At 39.6% G+C, this 27,075-nt stretch overlaps 1 protein-coding gene across 2 annotated transcripts in view; it reads right to left on the bottom strand.

The window, feature by feature from the left end:
* Window positions 1–27,075, bottom strand: part of CNTNAP5 (contactin associated protein family member 5) — an 807,958-nt gene that overhangs the window by 98,722 nt on the left and 682,161 nt on the right. For both annotated transcript variants that reach the window (XM_019749551.2, XM_019749552.2), the window contains exon 19: window positions 21,447–21,671. In XM_019749551.2, the coding sequence (XP_019605110.2) occupies window positions 21,447–21,671 (225 nt within the window). The remainder of the gene's footprint in view (window positions 1–21,446; window positions 21,672–27,075) is intronic.

Genomic DNA, 27,075 nt, shown 5'->3' with positions numbered 1-27,075 from the left:
ATTTTTCCAGGACTTTTGGCTGTGTACTAATTTATCTTCCACCTTGCATGGATTTAGTCTTTCATTGCCATTTTATTGAAAAGTCTGACAAATGTCAGTGGCCTAAGTTACAGGACACCTAGGCTTACTCAGTTATTGCTACAGAAAGCTTGAAATCAGGACCTTCAAAGATTTATGTGTGCTGTTTCTTTGATTTTTATTGTTGTGCTTTCATTTGAAACATCAGGCATTTCATCTTTAATCTCGTTTATCTTTTTGAAGATCCTACCTAAGGATGGCAACACAAACAACTAAAACCCAGCAGTATTTCCATTATGGAGCTGATGAGTTGGGTGACTTTTTTTCCTCTGTCTTTTTTGAAAGCAATATTTTATCTGATTTAAATTGCATCTCTTTTAAGGTATTTTTCCTCAGAGCCTTAACATACTTTGAGAGGAAATATACCTATCAATATTAGAGATGAGAGGATAAGAATAATCCATTTTTAGTGAATAGATTATTCCTAATGGAAAATCTTAAAGCTTTCCTCTCATTTTAGCTTCATGCTTTTAAGGAAAGTTGCTATTCAATTTAATTTATTCTCTTTGATTCTTAGCTGTGCCTTAGTGCACCATAAAGATATGACAGTGAACTTTAAAGATGAATCCTATGAATATGCTTTTTAAAAGGCTCTTTTGCCTGAAAAAAAAAGTGCTCAGTTGTCATTAAATGTTGTCTAAAGGACAACGTATTTATCGTGAGTAGACGCTGGGCCCCTGAATGGTGCTGGACCAGTGCTGGTTCCTTTAATCAGTGTTATACTGGTGGATCCAACAAATTAACAGATATTGCGACTATTTCTATCATAGGCTGTTGCAGAAGCCATAGGAGGGCACTTAACACCGTCTTTGGGAGGGAAACAGGAATGCTTCCCAGAAGTGATACTGAACAAAGACTTGAAAAAAACAAGAGTTTTCCAGCAAAGAAGGAAGGAAGATGGGAAAGGAAAGAGCATTTCAAGCAAAGGTAACAAAATGTGCAATTACCCAGAGGTGAAACCGGACATGATGTAGTCAATGAGCTGAGCATAATTCAATATGGGAAGAGGGTACAGTGGGGTTTGAAAATGATTAGAATTGAAGCTTCATAGGAAAGGAAAACCTAAGATTGAGGTGAGTTTGGAAATTAGCCCAAGGGCAATGGAGAACTATTGGAAAATGAGTGACATGAATATATTTGAATTTTAAAAAATCAACCTGGTCAGAAGAGAGAATTGAAAGGGTACAGGTCAGACATTGGGAGCAGTATTTGGGCACCATTGCAATAACTTGATTCAGAACGAAGATAACCACAGTGGGAACACTAAAACAACAACAACAAACTGGACAAATATCAAAGAGACTGAGGAAGTAAATACAATGCAACGCAAAATCATTGAATAAAACTTCGTGATTGACGGATTCTGGAGGGGTGAGAAAGAGAAAGATGTGGCTGAGGCATGTGTTTGTCTTTGGCGTTTGAGTGAATGAGGAGCATTTATCTGAGAAAGGGAAAACTCAAGCAAGAGGAGAACTAGCAGTGTATGTATGTATGTGTATGTGTGTGTCTGTGTGCATATGTGTGTGTGCATGAGTGCATTTGTTTTGGGAGGTGGGGATAAGTGTGGGGTCAATTTACAACATACCAAGTTTGGAGGGTCTATGGGACGGCAGAGTGAAGTTGTCTGTCAATGTTTTCACAGACACAAAGCTCTACATACGCACAAATTGAAGTCATGGGAATAGAGGATACATCTTGGTGAGGGTGTATCTTTCTTTCAAAAAAGCCTGAACTACCACAATAAAACCAACATTTGAAAGGCAGCCAACATTTAAAGGACCTCTGTATGGATGAGGTATGGATACATGCAGAGGCTGAGAAGAAGTAGTCATGCTCTATCTAGCAAGCTCACGCAGTGTAAGGCCTGAAATACATCTGGCAGTGAGGACACTTCTTAGTAGTCTTGACATGGACTATTTAAGTAGACAGAGGAATCATTTGTTATGTTGAATGTTTCCAATTAAATTATTTTATTCATTTATTCTTTCATTCATTCATGGAAGGATTGAATTCACTAATTGAAAACATGGAAATGAGGGGTGTGTGCAACTGTGCAGATAATCATCAAATGTGCTTCCAGCTAATATCCTTTACATATTTACATGCAATTATTGGTAGGGACCAAGACTACTTTTCTATTAACAAAACTGTATAACTCTTTCTTGATATTCAAACAATGGATTCATTTTATGCATTTAAATACTATTTATGAAAATGATGCATTTTAAAAGCCAAATAGTACACAAAGATTTAACATGAAGATGCAACCCCTGTTCCACACCTTCCTACTCCCAGGCCCTTCTCCTCACATGCAATTAATTTTATTTTTTTTATTTTATTTATTTATTTTTTTAATTAAATTTATTGGGGTGACAATTGTTAGTAAAATTACATAGATTTCAGGTGTACAATTCTGTATTACATCATCTATAAATCCCATTGTGTGTTCATCACCCAGAGTCACTTCTTCCATTACCATATATTCGATCCCCCTTACCCTCACCTCCACCCCCACCCCCCACCCCCCTTACCCTCTGGCAACCACTAAACTATTGTCTGTGTCTATGAGTTTCTGTTTCTCATTTGTTTGTCTTGTTCTTTTGTTGTTTTTGGTTTATATACCACATATCAGTGAAATCACATGGTTCTCTGCTTTTTCTGTCTGACTTGTTTCGCTCAGCATTACTCTCTCAAGATCCATCCATGTTGTCACAAATGTTCCTATATCATCTTTTCTCACTGCCGAATAGTATTCCATTGTGTATATGTACCACAACTTCTTTATCCATTCATCTATCGAAGGACATTTTGGTTGTTTCCATGTCTTGGCCACCGTAAACAAAGCTGCAATGAACATTGATGCACACGTGTCTTTATCTCTAAATGTTTTCAGATTTTTTGGGTAGATACCCAGGAGAGGGATTGCTGGGTCATATGGCAATTCTATTCGTAATTCTTTGAGGAACCTCCACACTGCCTTCCATAACGGCTGCACCAGTCTGCATTCCCACCAACAGTGTATGAGGGTTCCTTTTTCTCCACAGCCTCTCCAACATTTGTTACTATTTGTCTTGTTGATGATAGCCATTCTGACTGGGGTGAGGTGATATCTCATTGTGGTTTTGATTTGCATTTCTCTGATGATTAGTGATGTTGAGCATTTTTTCATATGTCTATTTGCCATTTGTATGTCCTCTTTGGAGAAATGTCTCTTCAAGTCCTCTGCTCATTTTTCAATTGGGTTGTTTGTTTCTTTGTTGTTGAGTTGCATGAGTTCCTTGTATATTCTGGATACTAGCCCCTTATCGGAGGCACTGTTTGCAAAAGTCTTCTCCCATTCAGTTGGTGGCCTCTTTATTTTGTCAATGGTTTCTTTTGCTGTGCAGACGCTTTTAAGTTTCATATAGTCCCATTCGTTTATTTTAGCTTTTACTTCCATTGCCTTTGGAGTCAAGTTCATAAAATGCTCTTTGAACCCAAGGTCCATAAGTTTAGTACCTATGTTTTCTTCTATGCAGTTTATTGTGTCAGGTCTTATGCTTAAGTCTTTGATCCATTTTGAATTAACTTTGGTACATGGTGACAAATAGCAGTCCAGTTTCATTCTTTTGCACGTGGCTATCCAATTCTCCCAGCACCATTTATTGAAGAGGCTGTCTTTGCTCCATTGTATGTTTTAGCTTCTTTGTCAAAAATTATCTGTCCATATTTATGTGGTTTTATTTCTGGGTTCTCAATTCTATTCCATTGGTCTATGTGTCTGTTTTTCTGCCAATACCATGCTGTTTTGATTATTGTGGCCCTGTAGTACAGGCCAAAGTCAGGAAGTGTGATACCTCCATTATAGTTCTTTTTCTTAAGATTGCTTTGGCTATTCGGGGTCTTTTGAGGTTCCAAACAAATCTGATGATTTTTGTTCTATTTCTTTAAAATATGCCATTGGGATTTTGATGGGGATTGCATTGAATCTGTATATTGCTTTGGGTAATATGGCCATTTTAACTATGTTGATTCTTCCAATCCATGAGCACGGAATGTCTTTCCATTTCTTTGTGTCTTCTTCAATTTCTTTCAAAAATGTCTTATAGTTTTCAGCATATAGGTCTTTCACATCCTTGGTTAAGTTTATTCCTAGGTATTTTATTCTTTTTGCTGCAATTGCAAAAGGAATTGTTTTTTGTATTTCTTTTCTGAGATTTCATTGTTAGTATATAGGAAGGCAATGGACTTTTGTGCGTTGATTTTGTAGCCAGCAACTTTACTGTATTCGTTGATTGTTTCTAATAGCTTTTTGGTGGAGTCTTTAGGGTTTTCTATATATAGCATCATGTCATCTGCAAAGAGTGATAATTTAACTTCTTCATTCCCAATTTGGATGCCTTTTATTTCTTTCTCTTGCCTGATTGCTCTGGCAAGGACTTCCAACACTATGTTGAAAAGCAGAGGTGATAGGGGACAGCCCTGTCGTGTTCCTGAACGTAGAGCAAAGGGCTTCAGTTTTTCTCCATTAATTATGAGATTAGCAGAGGGCTTGTCATATATGGCCTTTATTATGTTAAGGTATTTTCCTTCTATACCCATTTTATTAAGTGTTTTAATCATAAATGGATGTTGTATCTTGTCAAATGCTTTTTCTGCATCAATTGATATAATCATATGATTTTTGTCCTTTATTTTGTTTATGTGATGTATCACATTGATGGATTTTCGTATGTTGAACCACCCTTGTGCCCCGGGGTGAACCCCACTTGGTCGTGATGAATAATCTTTTTAATGCATTGTTGTATTCGATTTGCTAGAATTTTATTTAGGATTTTTGCATCGGTATTCATTAGAGATATTGGTCTGTAGTTTTATTTTTTTGTGCTGTCCTTACCAGGTTTTGGTATCAGGGTAATGTTGGCCTCATAAAATGAGTTAGGGAGTACTGTCTCTTCTTCAATTTTTGGGAAGAGTTTGTGCAGAATTGGTATTAGATCCTCTTTGAAGGTTTGGTAGAATTCACTAGTGAAGCCATCTGGTCCCGGACTTTTGCTTTTGGGAAGGTTTTGGATGACTGATTCAATTTCGTTACTGGTGATCGGTCTGTTTAGATTTTCCAGTTCTTCATGGTTCAGCCTTTGAAGGCTATATGTTTCTAAGAACTTGTCCATTTCTTCTAGGTTGTTGAATTTGGTGGCATATAGTCCTTCATAGTATTCTTGGATGATCCTTTGTATTTCTGTGGTGTCCGTGATAACTTCCCCTTTTACGTTTCTGATTTTGTTAATCAGTGTCTTCTCTCTTTTTATCTTAGTAAGTCTAGCCAAGGGTTTGTCAATTTTGTTAATCTTTTCAAAGAACCAGCTCTTTGTCACATTAATTTTTTCTATTGTCTTTTTGTTCTCTATTTCATTTAGTTCTGCTCTAATTTTTATTATTTCCTTTCTTCTGCTGACCTTGGGTTTTACTTGTTCTTCTTTTTCTAGTTCTTTAAGGTGTAACATGAGGTTATTTATTTGAGAGTTTTCTTGTTTCTTGAGATAGGCCTGTAATGAGATAAATTTCCCTCTTAAAACTGCTTTCGCTGCATCCCAAAAATTTTGGTAGGATGTATTTTCATTGTCATTTGTTTCTATGTATCTTTTGATCTCTTCTCTAATTTCTTCTTTGACCCAGTCCTTCTTTAAAAGTATGTTGTTTAATCTCCATGTATTTGTGTTTTTTCCCGCTTTCTTTTTACAGTTGATATCCAATTTCAAAGCCTTGTGATCAGAGAATATGCATGGTATGATTTCAATCTTCTTAAATTTGTTGAGACTGATTTTATGTCCCAATATATGGTCTATCCTTGAGAATGTTCCGTGTACACTAGAAAAGAATGTATAGTCTGATGTTTTAGGATGAAGTGCTCTATAAATGTCAATTATGTCCATTTCATCTAATGTGTCATTTAGGGCTACTATTTCGTTATTTATTTTCTGTTTGGATGATCTATCCATAGCTGTCAATGATGTATTTAAGTCCCCTAGTATAATTGTGTTTTGGTCAATTTCTCCCTTTAGTTCTGTTAGTAGTTGCTTGGTGTATTTCGGTGCTCCCTGATTGGGGGCATAAATATTGATGACTGTTATGTCTTCTTGTTGTACAGTCCCTTCACCATTATGAAATGTCCATCTTTGTCTCTTGTTATCTTTTTCACCTTGAAGTCTGTTTCATCTGATATCATTATGGCTACACCTGATTTTCTCTGGGTACCATTTGCTTGGAGTGTCAATTTCCACCCTTTCACTTTGAGTCTATGCTTGTCCTTGTAGCTGAGATGTGTCTCTTGGAGACAGCATATGGTTGGGTTTAGTTTTTGATCCAATCTGCTACTCTGTGCCTTTTTATTGGTGAGTTCAGTCCATTTACATTTAGGGTGATTATTGATATGTGAGGATTTCCTGTCATTCTATCTTTAGTTTTCTGGTAAGGCTGTGTCTCCATTGTTTCTTTGCCTTTTGTTGTTGTCTATTATTTCTGTGTGGTGGTATTCTATGATGTTTCCTCTGTTTCTTCTTTTATTTCAGTATATATTTCAATTCTGGATTTATTTTGAGTGGTTACCCTTAAGTTTATGTAAAAGAAAGTTTGATATTTAGAGTATTCCATTTTCTTCAGCACGCTTACTTTCTCCATTCCCATATTCCGTTCAGGCCTTTACTCTCCCCTTTTTGAGTTTTGTTTGCCACAAATTGTCCCTGTTGATGGTGGTCGAATAGCCTCCTTTAGTATTTCTTGTAGTGCAGGTCGTGTATTAGAAAATTCCTCAGCTTCTGTATGTCTGGAAAGGTCTTTATTCCTCCTTCATATCTAAAGGATATCTTTGCTGGATATATTATTCTTGGCTCATGATTTCTCTCTTTCAATAGTTTGAATATTTGGTTCCACTCCCTCCTGGCTTGTAGAGTTTCTGCTGAAAAATCTGATGATAATCTAATGGGCTTTCCTTTGTAAGTTACCGCCTTCTTTTCCCCGGCTGCCTTGAGGATTCTTTCTTTGTCGTTGATTTTAGACAGCTTCAATACAATGTGCCTTGGAGAAGGCCTGTTGGGATTGAGGTAACTAGGTGTTCTATTTGCTTCTTGGATTCGAGGGTCCAGTTCTGTCCACAAATTTGGGAAGTTCTCATTGACAATTTGTTTGAATATATTCTCTGTTCCCTTCTCTCTTTCTTCTCCTTCTGGTATGCCCATTATTCTTATATTGCTCTTTCTGATGGAGTCAGAAAGTTCTTGTAGAGTTCTTTCATTTCTTTTAAGTCTCAAGTCTCTTTCTTCTTCTATCTGTGTCATTTCCAGGTTTCTATCTTCGATGTCACTGATTCTTTCCTCCATCTGGTCAACTCTACTACCTAAGCTGGTTATTTCATTCTTAATTTCTTCTATTGAGTTCTTAATCTCCAGAAATTCTATTTGGTTCTTTTTTAAGATTTCAATCTCTTTCGTAAAATGCTCATACTGTTCTTTGATTGAGTTTCTGAGTTCATTTAACTGCCTATCTGTGTTTTCTTGTATCTCGTTGAGTTTTTCCAGAACTGCAATCTTGAATTCTCTGTCATTTAAGTCACATATTTCTGTATCTTTAAGTCCCTTCTCTGGAGATTTTTCACTTTCTTTCTGAGCTATCTTGTTGCCTTGGTTATTCATGGCGATTACTGGTTTACTATTTCTCTTCCTAGACATCTACAGGAGTGACTTCTGCAACAGGTTGATAGGAAGCGGTCTTTCTTTTGTTTGCCAGTACTTGTTGGTAGAATGTTTTATTATTTCTCCAACTGCAACTTATTTTTCTTCTCCCACACGGTAGTGCTATTTTCTCTGCACTATTCCAACTTCTCACACAATGGGGGGATTCCCTGGGAGACGGGCTTCTCCTCTGTTAATAGTTCATCTAGGTCACAGGGCGCAGTGTCCCGGGGGTATCGGAGAGCTTTTGATGTTCCAAAGCTCTTCCAGCTCCTGATTCAGAGCCCGTATGTTTCAGCAGTTCTGTTTACTCCTGCAGGGATCCGCCCAGATAGGTGGGGTCAGGGCGGGTGAGTTGTGAGAGGTGGCCCAGAGCAATAGCGGCGGCCACCACCACAGCCGGTCCTGCTTCCACAGCTCTCCCCTTTGCTGGAACTAGTTGGGCTGTGTATTTGTGTCTGCGGTCCACAGTTCTCAAAACAGCAAATTTTCTGTTGTTTTGATCTGACACTGCTACTGTTTCGCTTCTAGCACCGGGCAGGTGGGGGCGGGCGAGCTCTGGGAGGGAGGGAGGCGGCTAGTCTCAGTGCCTAAGGCTCCGTTCTCTGCTCGGCAGTGCGGCTTAAACCACTGTTTTCAGCCTTTTTCCTCAGTCTTTTCTCCGAGGTCTCTGCCGTGGCGTTGGGTTCAGCCGTGTTATATGCTGTCCCTCAGCCCTGTGGCCTGGCGGAGCCCTAGCAGTCCGAGTTCTTCCCTCTCCCGCAGCTGCAGTAGTTCCGGGAAGCAGCGAGCTCGGTGCACTGAGCGAGGTCTGCGTCCTGCGCCCGCGCGGCTCCGTCTCCGCGCACTTCTCCCTTTCCTCCTCCTCCCTCCACTCGCGCGAATCTCCCACCTGTAGGTGATTTCAGTCGGTAGTGGGCCTCTTCGTCTTGCCTGTCTGCTGTGCAGGGAGTCCTTTGTGGAGTTTTTGTTGTTCGATTCTTTGTAGATTCCAGGGGAGCTTTACAGAGGCTCACCTCACTCCGCCATTTTTCCGGAAGTCCCATGCAATTACTTTTAGTTCTGTTATTTTCTTGTCATTTTCCTTCAACATTGCTTTATTAAATATATTGCTATTTTTTGATTTATCAATGTTACATACTATATTTTGCCTTCCCATCATGATTAGATGAGGAATTACCTTTCTTGGACCCAGTTACGTATGAACCCATCCTTCCAGGTCTCCAATACAGGTATGCCACAGGGTGGTTTACAAAGTCCATGCCATGTGTCTGATGCAAAAATCACCACCTGCTGGTATCTATGACTTGTATATGTCCTTTAAGAGCCCCCTCAAAAAGCCCTTTGTCATATGATTCATTCTACATCAGGTTTTCTCAATCTCCCAGCTATTGACATTCTGGACCAGATAATTCTGTGTGTGTGTGTGTGTGTGTGTGTGTGTGTGTGTGTGTGTGTGTTTGGGGATGGCTGTCCTGGGTCTTTAAGAAGTTTAGCAGCATCCCTAGCTTCTGTTACCCTACGTATCAGTATCACTTTTCATCTTGATAACTAAAAGTATCCTCAGATCTTACCAAATGTTCCCTGGGGGACAAAATTGTGCCCCGTTAAGAACCACTGGCTTATACTGGCAGCTCACTAGGACTCCTGCAAGGCAGTTTTCCTGAAATCATCTTGCCTGTTCTGTGGTTGGTGACCTGTTTCCTGGAGCCCATATCTTTCTTTTTATATACTTTGGGTAAAGTCCACTGTGGTGGCAGCCTCTAAGATGGCTCCCCAATGACCCCCCTGCCACGTAGTATTCATACCTTTATATAATCTCCCCCCGCCATCACATTATACCAGGTGTCACTGCTGAGTGTAGGTTCTAAAAGATTTCAATTCTGTCTTACGTAATATGCTCTCTCTCTCTCTCTCTCTCTCTCTCTCTCTCTCTCTCTCTCTCTCTCTCCCCTTCTTTCCTTGTCTCTCCCCTCCTTCACCACTTTCTCTGCGGAAGGCCAACTGACATGTTGTCTGTTCAGCCATATTGACAAGTCAAAGAACAAATAACTGAAAGCTCCAGTCACTAGCTATGGGATGCAGCTTGGAAGTAGACCGTCCAGTCCCTTCAGATTACTGTGACCCAGCCAAGAGCGTGACCTCACGAGAGATCATGAGCCAGAAGCATCCAGCTAAACCAGTCCCATATTCCTGACCTCTTGCAGAACTGTGTAAGGTGGTGTTTGCTATTTCAAGGTGCTAAGTTTTGGATAATATTTTTACTCAACATTAGATAACTAGTATGTCTATCAAGTAGAATCTTAGTAAAGGTGCTTAGGAAGCCTTAGCAATGACATGAGGTACCTCTGTCCGTTTGTGTATAAAATGGTCTTTCTTCCTCCATCACACATGATGATAATTGGACTAAGCACAGCATTCTAGTTTGTGAAACTTTTCCTCTAAGAATTGTAAAGATGGCCTTCCATTAGCTTCACACTGCCCGTGTTTCTATGACATTCCCTGCTCGTCTCAGTCCTGGTCCTATCTTTATTTAGCAGAGTTAGGTTTGCCTATGCCTTGGTCTGTGTCTTCTTTTCTCTCTGTTGGGGAAGGAAGCACACTTTTATATCAGATTTATTTTATTATATGAAGTATTTTATATTGTATCTTTGCTAATGTCCTCTTCTCAGATAGTCTTCCTTTCTGTAAATCCTATTAGATATTGAACACCATGTTTTGATCCTCTGATTTTCTATTCTATCCTCATTGTACCCCCCCCTTTTTTTTTTTTGCATTTTTGTTCAACTTTTAGGGAGAATTCTCAAATTTTATCTTCTACTTCTTCTAGATTTTTAATAATTTCCTTTACTGCATTTCCAACAGTTCTTTCTTGTTTGCCAATTTTATTTTAAAGTACCATGTTTATGTTTCATGGAATTATATATTCTGCCACCTCTCTGAAGATACATTTTTGTTTCTTTGCCTCCTGCATTATCCCTGTTTTCTCCAATTAACTTTGTTTGTTTATTACTTTAGTCTTTATCTTTCATTTTGGAGGTGTTATGGAAATGTCCAATGGCTCTAGTTATCTGTGTCTGAAACACTACACATTGGATTAAGGAGTCCATGTACCGGGGCTGAGTTTGTCAACAGGTGGGATTCACTGTCAGGTGAAACTCTTTCAATGGGCCAGCTCTAAAATTCTAGCTATCACACATAGTTTTCATGGGACTGTTCAGTTCTATGGAAAAACTATCTCATCTACTGCATGTAAAGAAAAGGCTAACTGTAAGAGCTCTTGGAAGAAGGAAAAAAATAAGGCCAAGGGCCCCATAGCCCTGTGTACAGATGCCACTTTATGTTTGTCTAACGCCCCATATCTCAACCATTCCCTCAGCTTTGAAAACTCTGGTCCAATTTCTATGTGTGACAGAATATGTCTCCGGACTTCTGGGATGGAGGTGGAAAGGAGGCACTTACTTATCTTTCTGAACAGGGAAAAGTGTGTCTAGAACGGCTCCCTGTAAAAGTTTCTCCCTGACATCATGCCTCATCCCAGCTGCTGTGGTGTACAGAACATGCAGGGCTGAGCCTCTCCAAGATGTGCCCCCCTCCACGTGCCTTCACAGAGACTTGAGCTGAGCCAGCCTTCTTCCTCTGTCTGTTGTCTGATTTCCAAAATGTGTTGGAAATCCCCATCCTAAGCTCTGCTGTCTTTTGTTTTCTATTTTGACTTCCTACCTTTTTAAATATATTTGAATTTCTTTATGTTATTGTGGAGGAGTTTAAGAAGGGAGGGGCAATAAATATGTGCATTCATTTCTTATGTGTAAATCACATGCATATATAGCATGTGATTTTTCTGAAAAAAATCTGCCTAGTCCTATTAATAATATTAAAACCAATTATTGCAAGTACGTAGCACTCCCCCATTTCACTTCAAAATATCAATTGACAGTGACCATCATATTTAGCTGGCTAGTCTCAGAGCTGGGGGTTCTAGCTATACCCTGCAACTTGCATCACAGAGATGGGCATCGATAAGACAGTAATTATTTTTTCACTTGATAGTCCTGTGTGCTTCTGTGTGCACCAAAGTACAATTTACCAAAGATAAGGAGATGTCTGCCACCCTCTTTTATTGGCTGCCTAAGTTTCCTCATCTGTAAAATGGGGGAATGTTGTAGCAAGTACATAGCCATGTGTGAGAACAAATGAATTAATATATACAAAGTAGCGAAACTGCACCTTGGCACACATTAGACACTCTATAACTATCACCTTCTATTTACTGTTTTCTAGTTGGGAGGCCAAGGAAGGTCCCTGTGGGTGGTGCTAGGAATTGGGAAGTTTGAAAACTAGTCACCATATATCTCCACCACAACTTCAGGAGAGGGAGGGATTCCATGTCCACATGCCACATTTCTAAACACTGAAAGGTCAAGGTACTAATTAAAGTGGAAATACATCTTCTATAACTTTGAATTAAGAGAAATAATGATAATTCAAGGCCCACTTTCTGCACAAAAGGTAATTAACTACAAAGAGAACTGGATAAGCCCTGAGCTTGGACTTTCTGCTGAATTCGTTTCACATCTCGAGATGTCAGTGTTACAGGTCAAGTGGTCTAAGAAGAACAAAAATATGTCTTTTCTCTGAGAAAAGCTTTCTTCACAAAGACTTTAACTACTTTCTTAATCCTTAAGCCTCTAATTAGAGTTCTAGTCTAAAAGCTAAACATTCAGTCCCTGGCTTAAAAAAAAAAAAAAAAGAATGTGCCTCCGTAGCCAGCAAGCTCTTTGGTCTGTTTTGTAATAACCAGTCTTTGTGTTTTCCCATCTTTTATCTGAGTTCCTTTAAATCCTTTACAAACCAAATACCGTTAATCCCCAGTGACTCTGCTGTGAGACCCTTGACCACTGCAATTATCCCAAATTTACAGATAAAGAAACCAAGACACCTAGTGCATGCCTTTTCTCTTTTTACAGTGAATCATTAGAATAGATAATAATTCTCTTGATTCTCACTGTACAGTTGTAAGTAAGCAGTCCTGTTGAAAAAATGAACAGTTGCTCAATTCTTGGAAAATTGCTGAAGAGTTGTTTAAACTGGCAAAGTACAAAGTGAGAAGACCCCGAAGGCCCTCAGAAAATAAAATCAAACAACACAGGCTCCACAGAGCCCGGCTGCACAGATAACCTGCCTCCCACGTATATTATAGGTGACAGAATGGAATCTCAGGAAGGATAGTATTAGGAACATTAATACTCCATTAATATAATTTATATGCATGCCCATCTGCACCAGGAAGTCTTTAGTGACGCACTGAGAGAAGCTGCCCTCTGTTTCCAACATGGCCCCACTGTAATCTGAGAACGTCTTCTCCTGAACTCTGTGGGGCGTTCTCACACTTAATATGTATACACATTCTTCACCTATCAGATTCAAAATACATAACTGCTTCCAAGAACACCAAGGTACTCAGCTAGATGCTGACATTACAAAGGTGAATTGTACATGGAATCCAAGCCCAAGAATCTCCCTGAATCCTAATACACCACGTTCCTTTTTTTATTGTGAGCACATAAGACAGCATATAGCACATGGTAGGTGTTACAGACTATGAATTTGTGTCCCCCTGAAATTCACACGATGAAGCCTAACATCCAGCATGACTGTATTTGGACGTAGGGCCTCTAAAAAAGTAATTACGGTTAAACGAGGTTATAAGTGTAGAGCTCTGATACAATATGGTGAGTGTCTTTTCAGAAGAGCCACCAGAGAGTATGGTCGGTTTCTCTCTCTCTCTCTCTCTCTCTCTCTCTCTCTCTCTCTCTCTCTCTCTCTCCATACACATACTGAGGAAAGGCCATGTAAGCATACAGAGAGAAAGCAGCCACTTGCAATCCAAGGAAAGAGCTCTCACAAGACACCAACCCTGCTAGTTCATTGATCTCAGACTTGCAGTCTCCAACACTGTGAGAAGATAAAGTCTGTAGATTAAGACACCAGTGTGTGGTATTTTGATATCACGATCCTAGCAGATGCACATAGTAGGTATTAATAGCTGTGTGGAGCTTTAATTGCTATTTTGTTGTTCTTTTAGTCTTATTTCCATACTAGTATTTAATTGCTGCTGTTCACCCAGGCTCTTCCAGCACTGACTCAGGCGCTATCATTGCCCCTGTTTTGGTTTTCTTGATGCTGCACATACTGCTCAGCCAGTTGCACAGCCAGGGCCGTAGGGTTGAGGTGGGGGGTTCCCAAGTGTGTGACCATGTCTCCCCAGCTGTATCTTGTTGGATCTGGTCTTGCAGTGAGCAAAGGTCTTCATTAGTTCTGCACATATACCCTGCTCTTCAGTTTTATTTTTTTAAATGTATATACAGAGGTTGCCAAAAAAAATGTATACACCTTTTAAGAAAGAAAAACAGTATTAAAATTGTAATACTCAATATATACTGTTAACAAAAGATGAATACAAGTCACATTTGACTTCTGCAATTATAAGAGGTGATCAAAGTGGTTACCATCAGCGTCCAGACACTTCTGATTATGGTGAACTACTGCTTGAGCCACATTGACCAAAGTGGCCACGCGTATACAGATTTTTGGCACCCCTGGTATTTCTCTCCAACTCTCTTTCTTGCAGACACATCAGACAGGTTCCCCAAAGGTCTGTTATTTGTTTGGGAAAGCCGTTATTAGGGTTTTCATCTTCATGCTTTTATATCAAAAACTTCTGCCTGTGCCTAGTGACAGCAGCTACTTTGCAGGGTGGGCACCCTGTGCCTCAGATTTCTACTTCCTCAGGGTAATGTCTCACCTATTAGGTGCTCTGCTTCTAGACAATGGGCAATTTTTATGTCCTCTTTGTATTAAAATTTAATCCCAATTATCCTGAATCCTGGCCTTCACAAACGTGCTCTAATAACATAAGCATGCATTTTCTCTTTTTGCAATTCAGGTACATCTGAGGATGGACCCACCAACAGGACCTAGTATCGCCATAGTATTATTATTAATTATTCTCAGTAAGAAAATACAATGTGTTTTGTACTTTACAGTCTATAAAACACATCTACTTCCATTGCCTCATTTGATCTTTGCCTTAGCTTGATTGAGCTGCTATAACAAAATACTATAGATTGGGCGGCCCAAATATCAGAAAATTATTTTCTCACAATTCTGGAGGCCAGTAAGTTCAAGTCACCAGCCAATTCAGTCTCTGGGGAGGATTCTCCTCCTGGCTTGCAAGTGGGTACCTTCTCATTGTGTCCTCATGTGGCAGGGAAAGAAAGAGACAGAGAGAGAGAGAGAGAGAGAGAGAGAGAGAGAGAGAGAGAGACTCTGGTGTCTTCTCTTATAAGGACACTAACCCTGTCAGAATAGGGCTCTTCTCTTATGACCTCAGTTAACCTTAATTGCCTTCTTACTGTAAATACAGCCACAGGAGGTGTCAGGGCTTCAACATATGGATTTGGGAGGGAGCACCATTCAGTTTACAGCCATCTTCAAGGACCTTTGAACACATAAAAACTCCACTACAACAAAGAGAAGAGAAGCAAGAAAAGTTACCCAGGTGCAGTTTCACTCCTCATGCCTCTACTTCTCCACTCCGGCTCACACTTTGGCACAGGGGTTAAGTGTACGATACTGGAGATGCCATTTATCCCTGCCCATATCATGTCCTTCCTCTAGGAAGGAGAAGTGAGGACACTTGTTTGCTCTCTCAAAATGTGTCATAACCACATTACTGTGAAATGGAGAATGGACCTGACAGTAGGACGTTGTATCTCCCAGCAAAAAAAAGATTGTCAGGAAGCCCAGAAATGTAGGAAATAAATCAACTTAAACAGAGTCTGGGAGATATCAGAAGAGTTTGGAGAATTTTAAGTTCAAAAGCAGCGAAGTGTTGCTCGACACAAGCCAAGAGACTGAGGTGGTCAGAGTAAGGCCAAGGAAGCAAGCCATCTGAGGCATGCTTTTTTCAGGCTGTTTATCAGGATTCCTGCTGCTCTGGGGAAGTGAAGCATATGCCCATATGTTGGTGTCAGAGAGGGGGTGGCAGGAGGCAGCATTAAATTCTGAAGGCCTTCCCTGAGAAATTAGCCATGGCGGGGAGTGTCCTAAGGGTCAGCTCAGCCCTGGCCAGCAGCTGTTGAGGTTTGTTGAAGATGCCCCCTCTCTGGATTCCTTTTTATCTTGTCTCCCTGCAGTCAGTCTGTTGGAAATGTAAAGTATCTGGGTTCATTATTATTCCCTCTAAGGTGTGTGCAATCACAAATGCAGACAGTACCTCTTATGAATATATATATGTTAAAAAAAAGATTGATAAAAAGGAAATGCTGAAACAAAGTCAGAGGAACCATTCGGTGCTGCAGGGCAGGTGGGCAGCCATCATGGGGAAGGTGAACAGCAGCCCTGTTTAGATTTAGATTTTGTACTCAAATGATCTCACCATAGATTGATGGCCTTAGAAATAGCACGTATTCTATATTTGACTTTTTTTATTTCTACCATCAAGGAGCCAAGAAGGACAGATGATGAAAAAATAGCACAGGGAATTGATTGGAGAAATATATATATATATATACACACACACACATATGTGTGTGTGTGTGTATGTGTGTGCAATAGAAATAAAATATAAAATAAGGAGCAAAGAAACATCTTATTTTATTTCAAAAAATGATGCGTGCTTAGAGAACACTTACTTATCTTCTATGGCCAACACAAGGGTCCCTATCTCTATAAAGCGTTTTCTGACCCTCCCTCTTAGAAAGAATCAGTCACTCTTCCCTTCTTTGTCTTATTCTAACAGATTATCCTAGCATCTGCATCATATTGTCATCCTTAATATATGTTATGTCTTTGTCCCCAGGATAGATCCTTAAAGTCAGGACAGGATCCTATCTATCTCAGTCTCTCTGGTACATGAAAGAGTGTCTGCCATATGGCAGACATTCTTCCAGTATTTGTTAAGCATAAAGCTTGAAGGAGAGCTCCATGTTACCATGGAGAAGGCAGAGCCATCACTCAATAAAATGCTGTGAATGTTAAGTGTATCTTCAGAACACTCTCGTCTCCTTCTAGAGACCCCTTTCCTCCTTCAAATACCCCAATCTCCTACAAATGCCACCCCAATCTCCTACAAATGCCACGTCTCTGAGAAGCTACCTATGGCCCAAAGCCCCAGGCCATGGAACCACAATTACCTTTCCTAAGGACACCCTGACCCAGAAATGCCTCCTCTTCTGCTTCTATTCTTCCTTCCCAGGAATTTAAAACCCTTTCTTCCTTTAGGAAGAAGAACCTGTTTTCCTTTGAAAAGAGAGAAGCAGTTTAACCTGAATAAGTCTCTATTTGGAGAAATTTCAAGAAACATGATAAAGGGCAAGGAAGAATTCCAAAGCTGCCAAATCCAATCCCTGCCAGAAAGAGACTGGCAAACATGACTTTGAATCACATTGCTCTTCTTTTCTCTGGCCTGGACACTCTTATTAAATACATTTGCAAGCCAGGAATTTCATGCAGTATTTACACCGTTCATACAACTGTCTCACCCTCTGACTTTTTAACCCAGAGTGCTGCAACCGGAAAGGTTTTGTATGACATGGCTGTGGGCATTTTCTTCCTCCAGAGGAGTACAAAAGGAACTCCTTTTAAGAGTGACCCTCTCATCACAATTTCTACCAGATTCCCAAAGGTATCTTAAATCAAAGAAAGGGTAGAAACCTGTACTAACAGAAGACTCTTAACTCCATCTCAGAGAAATATGAATCAATCTAATATAATACCTTGCAGAGTAAGGCTTTTCCCAGTTAACCCTTTACCCTCTTTGTTCTCCTAATCTCTTTCTTTCTTTCTTTCTTTCTTTCTTTCTTTCTTTCTTTCTTTCTTTCTTTCTTTCTTTCTTTCTTTCTCTCTCTCTCTTTCTCTCTCTCTCTCTTTCTTTCTCTCTCTCTCTCTCTCTTTTTCCCTCCCTCCCTCCCTCCCTCCCTCTCTCTCTCTCTTTCTTTCTTTCTTTTTTTTGTCTGTAAATATTCATAACTTCCATTAGTATTTTCAGAGGTATATTTTTCACCAAAGTGTATCCAAGTCACATTTAAAATATCCCTCCCTCTTAATAATACAGTGTCACCAATATTATTCATTGGCAATTATGTCAGTGGTCAAATACTATTCATAAACTGGGAACAGGCTGTAAGGATACCAGTTCCTAATTCCTCATAGAAGCATTTCAAAATCTGCAAACGAAACCCTAGCAGGAAGAAATACATAATGAATATAAAACTACACAGGAGAGGAATAAAGAATCACAAAATCTAAGACTTGGAAAGACACTCAGAGGTTATTTTTGTGTGTCATCCACTGCTGGAATTCTTATTATTAGGCTTTTCACAGTAAATTGTCGTTTAGTTGTTATTTGATAACCTCCAATGACAAGAAATTCACACCCACTCAAGTATTTTACTCTGCTATTATAATACCTGAATTCCAAGGAGATTTATCCTTAAAGTTAGGCAAAAATCTAACTTCTGCTTAGATTGCTTAAGAAAACTGGGCAAAAAAAAAAACTGGGCAATTTGACTTCCTTATGTATTCAAGACTGTCTTTCAGAAAGTTTGAAGCAGTTTTTGAGTCTCTTTTTCTTCACCATGTTTATACGGAACCCTACCCTGCTTATCTTTGTTGGTCTCCATAGTCCCTGATACTATGCAGTGGGATTAGTAACTACCCAGAAATTCAATGAATAAATGAATGAGCACATATTTTAGTCGTGCCTCTGTAGTGAAGAGAGACGGCAGGAAATGACCTCCATCCTAAATCACTATTTACCACTGCCTACTGCAGTAAGAGTTCCCTAGAGAAATGATGGGGAGCAGTGGAGAGGAAGTTGAGGAGTTGATTCTCTGAAGGTAAATGAGGAGAGGGGTTCTCTATATTACTAACCATGGCTTGGACATACATTTCCCTTGAGTTAGAATGAATTGAAAGGCCTGCACTTTTATACAGGCCCTGAGATCTAAGCTTAAAACAATAAATAAGCAAACAAACAAACAAAGGACACCAGTATCTCCATGCAAATGTCTTTGAGGTCAAGTACAACTTTGAATGAAGTGAGGCATTAGAGCAGGGGTGTCCAAACTGCGGCCCGCGGGCCAACTATGGCCCACAATCCATTTTTAATTGGCCCACAGCAAATTCCAAAAATATATTTAGTTTACTTAAGTAAACCAGGTGAGGCAATACGTACTTCACCTCGAGTGAGCGGCCCGGCTGTTTGTGTATTTTACCGCATATGGCCCTTTGTGAAAAACGTTGGAAAAAGTTTGGACACCCCTGCATTAGAGTATACGAAAATGGGATAAGGCAGAATTCAAGCATGCCTTCCAATTAAATAAATTCAAGTTATTTAAAACATGATGTTTGAAATATAAATAACACTCTTAGTTTAGCTCTATCTGTGGTGAAGAATACAGGACACTTGCGTGCCACCAGACGCAGGAGAGAGGATTTAATCTCAGCTCTTCTTACTTTCTGTGAGACCTTCATCAAGATATTTAACATCTATATGTCTTGGTTTCTACAGATTGGGTATATTGGGTATATTATTACCACCAATCACACAGGATTGTTGTGAGGATTAAGTACTGTGTGCAGTAATTAGAAAAGTGTCCAGCACAGGGTGACATAAATATATATATAATATATTGACTAGCATATATGTCGTCTGATACAGTGATTCCTGTCATGCATTGTCTACATCCATAGGCACAGACTGACAAGCACACATGTGCCTGCAGAACATCCCCAAAAGATGCTCTAGGGAAAATCTGGCTTCTACTCCCACCTGCGCCATGAATTAGCTGGCTGGCCTACATTAATCAGTTAATCCATGCCTCAGTGTCCTCAGGAAGCCTTATCAACCTCACAGAGACATTATGGGTGCAAAGTTGAAGAACTGATATGTTGATATAATGGTTGTAATCATGCAAAGGTCTGCTGATAAATAAGAGGTCTGATAACCCATAATGTTTCCTTTCTCTCTTGTAGGCTCTTCAGGATCAAATAGTGTTAGCATGGCCAGTTATCATACCGTGTTTCCCCGAAAATAAGACCTAGCCGGACAATCAGTTCTAATGCGTCTTTTGGAGCACAAATTAATATAAGACCAGATCTTATTTTACTATAATACAAGACCTGGTCTTGATAATAGACTAGACTAGACTAGACTAGACTAGACTAGACTAGACTAGAATAGAACAGAATAGAACATATCATAAGATAACATAACATAACATAACACTATATAATGTAATATAATATATAACATATCATAACATAACATTATAATATAATATAATATAAATATAGTATAATATAATAATATAATACCATGTCTTATATTAACTTTTGCTCCAAAAGACGCACTAGAGCTGATTGTCCAGCTAGGTCTTATTTTCAAGGAAACACAGTAGTAGTCTCTCTCTCTATCTTTCTTTTTTTTTCTTCCAACATGTTGTGCTTTGAATGAATGAGTCCTGTTGCTTCTAGTTGGACATTATTATGATTGTACTTCAGGCCTGATTCAACTCACTGGCCCACCAGTTTTGTTCCTTCCTTTAGGCCCACACATCATTCTTTATTTTCAGTGTTGTAAATAGTTAAAGCTATACGAAGCAAGAAAGAATAAACCCACAGACACGTAGAGTAAGCGATATAGTGAGTGTCTCTGTCTAAGCCTGGAGAGGGCACAGTACATGCTCCATATCTCAGGCCTCCTTGCTTCCATGCCTGTGGTGGATGGTTCTAAAGCCCAGACTCATCTCATTATATCAGCAAATTACACGAAGAGGAAAGATTACATTCTTGAGTACAAGGATGTGTGCTTTGAGACCAGATCGGGGGTTCCACATCTTTGCCCTCTTCGTCCATTCTATTATAATTGTCCCATCCCCTAGGATATTGATTTCACACAGTCTTTGGCCATAACTATATCAATTGTCTTCATTATTGCAGGGTAGAATTAAGTAGTGAGGGAAGAAAACCTGACTTTTCCCAACAGCTGTCAAAACTGGTGTCCTTCAGCTTTACTCGTATACAGGACTTCTAGCCCCTTTAGCCCTCCAATCTTTGCATAGTTCATTTTGTCCACATTCATTTCAAAATCTGATTCTCAGCACTGAGACCCATATTCCCCAAGGTGATGACTCACATATACGACCTCTCTCCAAGACCTAGGCAATCACCTTCTGTTAATACAGCCTGCATTTATGCTAGTTGTTTTAACAGCCCTCAGTAACGGAGACTGCAGTAAATATGACAGGATATATGTGACGACTGTCCTTCTGAAATTCAGATATGCTTACGATCTTCTCCTTTACACTTAATGGATTCCAGCACAGAATAAATACTAAAGAATTACGGCTGCACTGTTGAGGCAAATTAAAGTCAATGCATTTGAGACTTCAGCAATGAATTGACACTGGCCTGGAATACCAATAGCAACTCATAAAGGTAAAGTTTAATCAAGGGTTTGGCTGGAGGTCTGGAAATAAGCTGTCCAGGTGGAACCAAACATAGTTTAAATTGTGCAGAGTTCTGGATGTCAGGACCTGTCCCTCTGGCCCAGTAAGATACCCTCTAGGCCTTCATGCCATCATTACTCACCATTCTTGCAGAGCAGGACGGCCAGGAAATCCTGAGAGGAAGAATTGATATAGAGTAAGAGGCTGGGTGTCTGGGCGGTCACAAAACTAAACGCAATGTTTTCTTTAGATGGAGCCGGCTCCGCGTAAATTGCTGAAGATGAAAGGCTTATATTCTTGGTAACTGGGTAGGGTTCTTGAAACATGTAAGTAACTGAAGTGTCAGCCTCAAAAACAGCAGAAACCTCTGCAAAATATAAGAGGGGAAGGCACACGTGAACATATTTAATTGACTATTCAGGATAAAATAATAGCTTGTTTATTGTTTCCTATGCATCAAGCACTGTGTGAAGGTTTGTACATTAATTATATAACATGCTTCCCACAATAATTTTGAAATGATACGTGTCATTCTCATTTACAAATGAGAAACATGAGGTGTGAAGAGGTTAAGAACCTCAAACAAGTTTGCATAGCTAGAAGAGAGCTAGGATTTGCACTGTGAAATTTAGGTCCAGTTTAACATATATTTGCAGAATAACATATATTTGCAAATAACATATATTTGCAGAATCATGTGTCAGGCTCATTTTTCTAGCAGCAAAGGTGAAATGTCCCTACCTCCAGCACAGTACAGAGAAATTTCACTGGGACCATCTTACTTTCAAAACTGAAATACTAACAGCTTTGGTGTATGCTTTCTTCGTGTATCAGGAAGATTTTAAATGGACTCTAAATTACTGACAGGAGGACATTGGAAGAGGCAGCAGGAATTCTCTGTGGTGTTGGGTGAAGTGTGGGGATCCATGGAAACAGTAAGAAAGGCATAAATATCCAATTCGCAGACCCAACATTCCAGATGTCTCAGAATTGGTATCCAATGCCCAAATTCCCAAATCGAGCAAAGACTTGGGTAAAGAAACCTTTCTATGGGAACCAATTCCTACCTCACAACACATTGGATAGAGTTCTGCCACCACCAATAAGGAAAGGAGGCATCTACAAAGTGATGACATTCAATTAGCAGGCACATGAAAATCCCCCAATCCTTTCTGTATAACGTCCTCCCTCCAACTGTTAGCTTAATAGAATTAGCACAGGATTTGGCTTCAGTACTGGATCTGAAACCCCACTGGATTTCATACCAGCTGTGTGGTCCCAGGCGAGTTAGTGAACTTTGTGAAGTCTGTTTTCTCGTTTGGGGTTGGGAAGCATAAAACCTACCTCAACAGTATTTCTGCGTGGATAAATGAGATGACGTTTGTATAGCACTTAAAAGTAACCCACCACAGTTTGAACTCATAGACAATCATATCAGAAGATAATTTAACCTGAACCCATCCTGATTTTCTTCACTAAACAAAAATCTATTTATTGACTGTGCATCCATCCAAATGCTGAAATATTCTCTTCTTTTAATCAAGGCTACTCTTAAGTTCACTTTCAATTTGATCTCTATTCAATATCAGTGTATGGAGTAATGGTTCTTTTTTTAGAACATAGCTTAGATCTGGTAGCAAAACTCTGTCATAAAAATAGCACAATAAACATGATCCTATATCTGCACAACTAATTTATCTTTCTTCCAAATGATATATGAAATGTTCCTAATTCCCCATAGAATTCTCTGATTGAATTGGTGGCACCTAGAACATAATTAAACCTTGCTTTCGCTTTCTAATTCTACTGCAAATTTGTTCTACTCTTGTGAAAATTCTATAACAGCCTGTAACAGTGCCAAAAAATTAAAATTGCATATTTATGCATATTAGAAATACCAGTTCACTTTTACTAAAGTTTCAAATTAAGAGTTTTGCATTTATCATGCAGGTCATAACATTAGTACTCCTGATTTTAAAGCTGTGAAGCAGAGATTTGTGACAGTGAGGATTCAGGTTAATCATCAGCTTGATTCAAGGACTTTCCTTAGTAAATTTCCTTGGGGACATTTAGCCTGCATTTTGAGCTACTGTTGCCTAGTTAACACAAAAATGATTTTTATTTGATGTGTGTGTGTGCGTTCACATGTAAATATAATTCAGAGCATTCTGTTATGCAGCGTATTAAATATGGATATATCTATGACCTTTTTTCCTTTATATTTAACACAGGAAATTAAAATGGAAAGTATTTCTTAACTAGAAATATCCTACCACATCTCTCTCCTCCCTTTTTCCCTATCCCCAGTATTTTTAGTGTTTATATATTGTCAATTTCAACATAAAGGACATTCAGCAAAACATCTGAATTCTACTATTTTCTCAGTTTCTTGTATTTTATAATCTAAGGCTTTAAGCTCTCTGATCATATTTAAGTTCTCTGATTTATTTGTCTGAACATCCAAAACCACTGGGATAAATAGAAGAAGAATCTTAACTTGAAGGTGTTTATCAATGACCATAAGCTACTCCAGGACCACAATGACAATATTAGTGATACCTCTTGAATACCTACCTGATGGAAGGAACTGATTATATTCTGAGAAGACAGGAAACACATTAAGAAAAATAAATAAATAACACCAATGGAAGGTAGCCTAGGGTGTGATGTGTGAGTGATAGGAAAAATGATTCCCAGTGTTGGATGTCTCCATGGGCCAGAGTAGCCTGGGAAGAAAGAGGAGCTCAATGCTGACTAGGCCTTAAAATGTGGAATGAACTAAGAGAAATAGCTCGGAGACAGGGTGGCACAGGAGAGGGTGCGTCTCTGAGCCAGTCTGATTGACCTGGATGCTGGAACCTGGCTGTGCCCTTCTCTAGTTCTCCCATAACAACCCACTCAAGCTCACGTTACTGAAACATAAATGTTGGAAGAAATTATATAAAATAATGGCACATAGTAGGAACTCAATAAATGATAGCATTGTCTTAATAATGCCAATAGAATTGAATTTAGAATTAACATAAACATGAAGACCAGTCCTGGGTATTGAGTAGGCTCGTGGTTATCTAGAAATCAGTCAAGCTGTAACTAATTTGGAAAAACATCAAACAGATTAAAAATAAATAAGACAATTGGCATAATATTAAAAATGTATTATTAATTTTTTTCCTATGATAATGGTTTGTGGATATGTATTTTTATGAGTACTTATCTTTTAATTTTACATATTGCAATATTTATAAAGTGACATCATAGCTGAAATTTTATTCAAAATAATAAAAGAAGAGAAGCAATGTGAACATATTGGTTAAATAAAAAAGGTCATGAGGACTTCCGGAAAAATGGCGGCGTGAGGTGAGCCTCTGTAAAGCTCCCCCGGAATTTACAAAGAATCGAACAACAAAAACTCCACAAAGGACTCCCTGCACAGCAGACAGGCAACACGAAGAGGCCCACTACCGACTGAAATCACCTACAGGTGGGAGATTCGCGCGAGTGGAGGGAGGAGGAGGAAAGGGAGAAGTGCGCGGAGACGGAGCCGCGCGGGCGCAGGACGCAGACCCAGCTCAGTGCTCCGAGCTCGCTGCTTCCCGGAACTACCGCAGCTGCGGGAGAGGGAAGAACTCGGACTGCTGGGGCTCCGCCAGGGCTCCACAGGGCTGAGGGACAGCATATACCACGGCTGAACCCAACGCCACGGCAGAGACCTCGGAGAAAAGACTGAGGGAAAAAGGCTGAAAACGGTGGTTTAAGCCTGCACTGCCGAGCAGAGAACGGAGCCTTAGGCACTGAGACTAGCCGCCTCCCTCCCTCCCAGAGCTCGCCCGCCCCCACCTGCCCGGTGCTAGAAGCGAAACAGTAGCAGTGTCAGATCAAAACAACAGAAAATTTGCTGTTTTGAGATCTGTGGACCGCAAACACAAATTCACAGCCCAACTAGTTCCAGCAAAGGGCAGAGCTGTGGAAGCAGGACCGGCTGTGGTGGTGGTCGCCGCCATTGCTCTGGGCCACCTCTCACAACTCACCCGCCCCTGACCCCACCTATCTGGGCGGATCCCTGCAGGAGTAAACAGAACTGCTGAAATATACGGGCTCTGAATCAGCAGCTGGAAGAGCTTTGGAACATCAAAAGCTCTCCGCATACCCACCGGGACACTGCGCCCTGTGACCTAGACGAACTATTAACAGAGGAGAAGCCCGTCTCCCAGGGAATCCCCATTGTGTGAGAAGTTGGAATAGTGCAGAGAAAACATAGCACTACTGTGTGGGAGAAGAAAATAAGTTGCAGTTGGAGAAATAATAAAACATTCTACCAACAAGTACTGGCAAACAAAAGAAAGACCGCTTTCTATCAACCTGTTGCAGAAGTCACTCCTGTAGATGTCTAGGAAGAGAAATAGTAAACCAGTAATCACCATGAATAACCAAGGCAACAAGATAGCTCAGAAAGAAAGTGAAAAATCTCCAGAGAAGGCACTTAAAGATACAGAAATATGTGACTTAAATGACAGAGAATTCAAGATTGCAGTTCTGAAAAACTCAACGAGATACAAGAAAACACAGATAGGCAGTTAAAGGAACTCAGAAACTCAATCAAAGAACAGCATGAGCATTTTACGAAAGAGATTGAAATCTTAAAAAGAACCAAATAGAATTTCTGGAGATTAAGAACTCAATAGAAGAAATTAAGAATGAAATAACCAGCTTAGGTAGTAGAGTTGACCAGATGGAGCAAAGAATCAGTGACATCGAAGATAGAAACCTGGAAATGACACAAATTGAAGAAGAAAGAGACTTGAGACTTAAAAGAAATGAAAGAACTCTACAAGAACTTTCTGACTCCATCAGAAAGAGCAATATAAGAATAATGGGCATACCAGAAGGAGAAGAAAGAGAGAAGGAACAGAGAATATATTCAAACAAATTGTCGATGAGAACTTCCCAAATTTGTGGACAGAACTGGACCCTCGAATCCAAGAAGCAAATAGAACACCTAGTTACCTCAATCCCAACAGACCTTCTCCAAGGCACATTGTATTGAAGCTGTCTAAAATCAACGACAAAGAAAGAATCCTCAAGGCAGCCAGGGAAAAGAAGACGGTAACTTACAAAGGAAAGCCCATTAGATTATCATCAGATTTTTCAGCAGAAACTCTACAAGCCAGGAGGAGTGGAACCAAATATTCAAACTATTGAAAGAGAGAAACCATGAGCCAAGAATAATATATCCAGCAAAGATATCCTTTAGATATGAAGGAGGAATAAAGACCTTTCCAGACATACAGAAGCTGAGGGAATTTTCTAATACACGACCTGCACTACAAGAAATACTAAAGGAGGCTATTCGACCACCATCAACAGGGACAATTTGTGGCAAACAAAACTCAAAAAGGGGAGAGTAAAGGCCTGAACCGAATATGGGAATGGAGAAAGTAAGCGTGCTGAAGAAAATGGAATACTCTAAATATCAAACTTTCTTTTACATAAACTTAAGGGTAACCACTCAAAATAAATCCAGAATTGAAATATATACTGAAATAAAAGAAGAAACAGAGGGAAACATCATAGAATACCACCACACAGAAATAATAGACAACAACAAAAGGCAAAGAAACAATGGAGACACAACCTTACCAGAAAACTAAAGATAGAATGACAGGAAATCCTCACATATCAATAATCACCCTAAATGTAAATGGACTGAACTCACCAATAAAAAGGCACAGAGTAGCAGATTGGATCAAAAACTAAACCCAACCATATGCTGT

The sequence above is a fragment of the Rhinolophus sinicus genome, linkage group LG01 (assembly GCF_036562045.2).
Source record: "Rhinolophus sinicus isolate RSC01 linkage group LG01, ASM3656204v1, whole genome shotgun sequence".
NCBI classification, from domain to species: Eukaryota; Metazoa; Chordata; class Mammalia; order Chiroptera; family Rhinolophidae; genus Rhinolophus; species Rhinolophus sinicus.
This window is presented reverse-complemented; position numbering and strand designations above follow the sequence as displayed.